At 47.3% G+C, this 6,110-nt stretch overlaps 2 protein-coding genes across 2 annotated transcripts; one reads left to right on the top strand and one right to left on the bottom strand.

Annotated features, from left to right (window-relative positions):
• Positions 1-432: 432 nt before the first annotated feature.
• On the bottom strand, positions 433-1,920 carry TGAM01_v211155 (hypothetical protein; the record flags this gene model as incomplete). The annotated part of the gene is made up of 1 exon (XM_018809775.1): positions 433-1,920. One exon carries the CDS (start codon positions 1,918-1,920, stop codon positions 433-435), a length of 1,488 nt encoding a protein of 495 aa, XP_018657038.1.
• A 2,550-nt stretch (positions 1,921-4,470) lies between these two features.
• TGAM01_v211154 (hypothetical protein) lies at positions 4,471-5,651 on the top strand (the record flags this gene model as incomplete). Its single annotated transcript, XM_018811075.1, has 2 exons — positions 4,471-5,379; positions 5,466-5,651. 2 exons carry the CDS (start codon positions 4,471-4,473, stop codon positions 5,649-5,651), a joined length of 1,095 nt encoding a protein of 364 aa, XP_018655712.1.
• Positions 5,652-6,110: the final 459 nt, after the last annotated feature.

The raw sequence follows: 6,110 nt of genomic DNA, 5'->3' as shown, positions 1-6,110 counted from the left end.
AGATACCGGAATGCGATCTTTTATCTTTGGACCCTCCGCACCTGATCCAAAGCCATTGGATCTCCGTTGGCCTTGAATTGGCTTCTTGAATGAAGCTACGTCCATTCCCAGCCGGAGACAGAATTCTCGTAAGTACCCTTCTTTGTTCTGTGGCCAGCCTCCTACGTAGAAGCTTTCCTCACGTAACAGAATCTGGGCCACGTCCATGCCATTCCATCGTCTCTGTAGAAGTTCCTCATTGCGCAGTGCGTTGTATAGGTGAGCGGTGTAGATAGTAGACCCCCAGGCATCTGTAACAGAGATCCCCACATTGTGAAATCGAACTGGGAAGTGAAAGAGTATCAGACCTGAAAGCACAGGTGAGCATCTGAGGATATGATGTTGCTTCGTGCATAACGAAATAGGACGTCTAATCTGCTGAAGGAGTTTGATTTACGCTTTATAAACAGGATCGCCATTAATCCACTTCATATTTCTCTGCAGCTCCCGAATGATTATATCGTTAGATGCGGGCCATCCACCAATATTAAGATTTGTATGGAAATTCAGGTGTTCTTTAAGCTCGCTGTGCATTCTTGCGACCTGACGCAGTACCTGCTCAGAAGCGAGAGTCGCTTGATCGCGAAGGATATGATGGATATCTAAGAAGACCTGAGCGGCAAAGATGAGATAGAAAGGCAACGCCCCTGTCTTGTTCAGTTCAACCATGCCACACAGAAAACCATCCTTCACTGGGTAGTCGGGGATGAGCCGAGCGACTGTGATGAGCTCGGTGAAGAATTCCAGTAATAGAATTTTATCTTCGGTGAATTTCTGCCATCCAGATTTAAGATCCCTGTTGCTAGCTGGGTCGTAGTTACCGAACGTTCCATCATTGTAGATGGGGACATCTGATTGAACAAGAGTTCCAGCAAAACTATTCAAAATCCTAAAGACGTTCATATAAACCTCGTCGGCTATATCGTATAGATCGTAGTTGAAATTATCCTCTTCCGATAGATATATCTCATTTTCCTCGTATCCTTTAAGGTGGCAGCGGTAGTGAAAGAAGCTGTGAATCATCCCTCCAATTCCATTATGATCTTTGAACAGTGGGGTAACTTCCTCTGTGGCGCTGCGTGCAAGGTCGATGGCAGTATCGGTAGCCACAGCCGCTCCAGAAAGGGTGAATAGGCCTTTCTTGTAGTTTTCCCATATCCATCGGATGCGTGATCTAATGTCTTGTATATCGTTCATCATCATTGTATAAGCAACAATAGCGTTTTCGAAGGATGCCTGTGGTTCTGCCTCGTACACTGCCCCGTCACCTGCCAGAATTTGGCGGCTTTGAATCCCGAGAGCATCTGAAAGACTTGGAGAAGTCCCGCTTACTGCAAGAGCATCGAAGTCTAACTCTACTCCATTCGGCTCCTCTCCTGGGGCCTCTGCAGCCGCAGATGTTTGTGGAGGTGAGCGTGTACAAGGCTTCAACGTATCTCGCACCTTTTCTAAAACTTTGATGAAGTGTTGATGTTTTTCATCTTCTTGGGCACCAACTTGACCTCCATAATCGTTCAATTGCTGACCATGATAAGTTCTCGCTTCTATGATCCGATTAAGAATGCTTATAACAAGATCAGGGACTTGTATCACGGAATCCGCTTGACTTGCGATGAAAACTGCCAGTGGAATAAAATCCTTGACGGCCAAGATGTATGTTTGCGTCTTCTGTGTTTCCAGAGACTGGTTAGTGCCTTTATTTTTCGCCTCTTTCCTAGCCTTTCCTTTCAGACGCCTTGACCTAGCCTTCGACATATCGACAATCTCTGATAATGCGTTAGGATAGCCATGTGCCTTAGCTGTCTGTGCTAGCCATGTCGCTACATAATCTGTGTCTTGTTTATATAGTTTGTATATGGTGACAAGTGCAGGAGGTAACATGTTTAAATTTAGAGGTTCGGAATTTCGTTAGCTGTGAGTGAGCTCTTGATTGTAGTAGTATGTATGAGAATAATCCAGCCTGAGATGACTCTACGCAGACGGTTCACCAGGCTGCTACCCCGCACCTCTGTCGGTGGTCAGATATGGTTTGGCAATCTAAGGGCACTAAGAGTAAAACTTATCTAACTTTATAATTTCGCAGCCGGCGAGGCAATATGAGGGCTGTGTGGCGCAGTGGTCAGGCGCAGGCGGCCTAGAGAGAAAGTTCGTAGGTTCGAATCCTGCCAGCCCCCCAAAACAGACCAATAAAGCAAGCTTCGGTTTGTGAAGACACAATGCGCTCAAGGCCCTATAGCAGAGCTATTAATAGCAAACGACCCATAAGGTGTTCCCTCCTCAAATGGGTTATTCCTTTTTGTGTTATATAGTTATCTAACATAATGAAAAAAAAAAAAAAAAAAAAAAAAAAAAAAAAAAAAAAAATATCTAATTATCTTTTTACTACCGCAGCCCAGCTCTTATAGTTACACCAATAGGCCTTCGGGGTAGAACTATAATAAGCCAATCAAGGGGATTAAAGTCGCGTCAAGTCGACACGACCACACACGACTCAAGTTGTGATTGGTCAACACGATCACAGACGACCTCGTCTAGCCAGCTGGATATATAAGTTCATTTCTCAACGCTTATTAAGTGACGTAGATAGCCAGTTGTTAACACAGAGTCAAGATTGCAACACGTTCTGCATTACTTACCATCTTGTGACTTATTTACTATTACCTACATTGTTAACCGCTCCGCCAACATAAAGTGTGACCATGTTCGCCGCCACCAAAGACGGCTCTTTCCTCGATCCCACGCTGAATATGGTTAAGTTGATTTTCACTTCCGGCGTTTCCGTTGATGCTGCTATTGTATATCTTCCTTATTATTGTCGTCGGCTTACCCAGACATAATTTTGGCTAGTATTACAATGTGTTTAAAGGTCGATGGTGCAATATAAAGCTGCCGCTCTGGTGGGAGCCTTGCGCTTATTGGTTCCTAGCGCCAAGGCCCGAAACTGAGACCATGCCCCGCCATAGACTGCTAGGTAGTCTTGCTGCATGCTATAAAGCCCTGTGCCATCCATCCTCCTACGTTTAAGGCGGCAGCAGAGGATATACCTCTTATTCTCTATGCCATTCTTAAGATATTGTTTAGTTGAAAACAGGCCCTTTACTATCCCGCAGAAATAATATTAATTCTACATCTTCCTCCAGAGATCACCAGCTATATAGTCGAATGTCCATTACCCATAAATTTCTTTTATCTATGCTAATATGCTATACGCTTAATAATAATATGCTTTACATATTTTCTAAAGCTTATTTCTACATATGCTGCGTTATGCTTGACCGCTATAGCTTGGAAGTTCGCAGGTATTGCCGAGCCGCATATTGACCTGATTAAGTCAGAGCCTTCGCACATGTGCGTAAAAAACTTGTCAAAGTGCAGCTCGCTTCTTGCCCAGGCGTCATTCCAGCCAGGGAGCTCAGTAAAGGGGCATGAGAGACGAAGGGCGACGATGATGGTGATGACAATTTTCGTCCAGTCATTGCAGAGAAGGCAGTGAATACTGATGCCCTAAATCAGAGATATCATCCTGATTCTGCGGCGCAAGTTTTAAGCTTTTGAATTGAAAGCAAGATGCACCCAGAGGGCCTGTTTTTTAGGTTGTCTCAGGTGAAGCAGAGGCAGCCAAAAAGTTGACACGTAAAAAAAGCTCTGAGAGTTTCACTGGTACTTCTAGCCTCTAGGTTCATTTTTCAAAAAGCGTAATTCGAGGATGCCTACCATCATTAGCTAGTCGAGTGTGGCATGCGCTGTCGAAGCTCTCCACCTTGGGCTTTCAGGCCTAACAGCACAATTCTGGCTCCGTTACTCACTTGTCGCGGTGCTCATAGCATAGTCGCCGTCAGACTCTGCGCATCTCTGCCGAATGTCATAGCAAGTGGGGGTCAAAGCAGTGAATGGAGGTATTACGTTTACCCTCTTCCATGCGACCACAAAAAAAGAATCTACTGTGTCAGCTTTCCAACGATAGATGTAGCTCTAGTAGAAGACGAAATTTGATCCAGTGTAGAAGCAGGAGAGATAGATGCGGATTTGTCGAGCCGCTCCTCCGTCACCTCAGGATTGAAACCGCCTTTCAGCTCAGGCAACTCTTGAACAAGCCCATATCGCCAACCATATCTCCCGTCATGCAGACATACTGAAGGCTTGCTTATTTTTATGCCTAAGATGGAATGGATGCCTAAATTTGTTTATTTTTCCATTGGACGAAATTGTGAGATACCTAATACCAGGCACAGTATTTGAGCGTACCCTGCAAAAGTTCAATGCTCCTTTCCCCGCCAGCCACAAATTTGATGCCTAAAACCTTTCCAAACTTCTCTCGTCGACCGCACGATTCTCTACCAACAATTGAGTGACATTTCATTAGACCCTGACGCTTTCTCGCCTGGTCTCAGATTCTGCCCATGCTCGGTCTGTCGAGCCAGTTGTCGCTGCATGAGCCGACCCGAGAGCTTCACCCGGTCTTTGCAGCCGCCATTCCCTCCAAAGTGTCCTTCCTCTTCCCCTCACATGGCCGACGAGGATGGCACCAGCGGGCTTGGGGTTGACCACCCGAGCTTCGGATTCATAGTCGGTGGCCCCGTGCTTCTCGATGCAATCTCAGGTCCTCCAATACTCCCCAACGGCGACCCCTCCGGCGCTTCCCTAGATTCTGGCGTCTGGTCTTTGGATGCCTCGCCGCAAGCCAGCCCGAACGACATCAGCAGCGCCAACAACACCGCTCTGCCACCCTCAGCGCATTCAAAATACTCGTCCCCGTCGCGGCCGACCCCGACCTTCGACCCTCAACAGCAGCAACAGCTACCCGATTCTTCCGGTTTTGGTGGCTTCGGTCTGCCCAACATCGACCCTACGTCAGCCTACCTCTCCAGTCAAATGGCTACCAAGCGGGTCGCTGTCCTCCCATTGTCAAAAGCTCGCCTACACTCTGTGACCAAGTTGGGTCCAGCTGTGCAGGAACAGCTGCGAAACACCGCAATGCCCCCTCATCTTCTGTATGGATCGTCCAAGAGCGCCTCCAGCCCTGAGTCGGCGAGGACGGGAGTCGGCTCATCGCCTGAGGTCTCTGGAGGCTCTCACAGACATTCTAGGAAGCGGAAGTTTTCGGCTGACTTCTTCGACGATGATGACCTTCTTGAGGAAGGCGATAAGTCGGTCAAGAAGACTGCTCACAACATGATTGAGAAGCGCTATCGCACTAACATCAATGACAAGTTTGCTGCGTTGCGAGACAGTGTCCCAAGTTTGCGTATCATGTGCAAGAGCGCAAAAGGAGAGGACACAATCGAAGACCGTGAAGAATTACATGGTCTTACACCAGCCCATAAGCTCAGTAAAGCAACTGTAGGTAGCCTCAGAGTTTACTTTTTTGGTGGCGTTACGATTAAGGAGGGCATGAATATCAAAATTACTAAACGCTTGATAAATAGGTCTTGAGTAAAGCCACGGAATACATTCGGGACTTGGAAAAGAGGAATAACAGGCTCCTAGATGAAAATGGCGCCATGCACCAGAGGATCGCCGCTTTCGAGAAGCTATTCATGGCCGGTGCCATGAATGGTTCTATCCCTTCCATGCAGCAGCACACATCGATGCAGTATCCCCAAGATGGTTGATGCTAGCACCAGTCACAGCAATCCCAGCAACAGCAGCAGCAACAGCGGCCGCAAATGACACCCTCTCCACTAGAAATTCACAAGAATGCGGTGCAGGACCCGCTGGGATGATCGATGTTCTAGAGGACATGAAACGGATCCTTTCTCCCCAAATGGCGACTGGGTAGCCATATCCTGTACCTCCTCAACAGCAAATATTTCGCCCGAATCCAGCAGTGGTCGGTCAGCCACAGATTCGACAAATGCAGCAGCAAGAACAGCAAAACGGATGGAACAATGCAGACCCCTATTTTGGCAAATTCATGGTGGGTTCGCTGGCCGGACTGGTGATATTGGAGACAGTTCGGAAGACGAGACGAGTAACGAAGAACCACAAGCCCGCGGGTAATCGCCGTCCCCTTCTTCCTTTGCATTGGGTGGGAATAGGAGCCGCCATCACTTCCAAATTTATGCTGCTTT

Source organism: Trichoderma gamsii (genome assembly GCF_001481775.2).
Source record: "Trichoderma gamsii strain T6085 chromosome Unknown Scaffold_122.2, whole genome shotgun sequence".
Taxonomy (NCBI): Eukaryota; Fungi; Ascomycota; class Sordariomycetes; order Hypocreales; family Hypocreaceae; genus Trichoderma; species Trichoderma gamsii.
The sequence above is the reverse complement of the archived record's forward strand: the minus strand, read 5'-3'. Positions and strand labels throughout refer to the sequence as shown.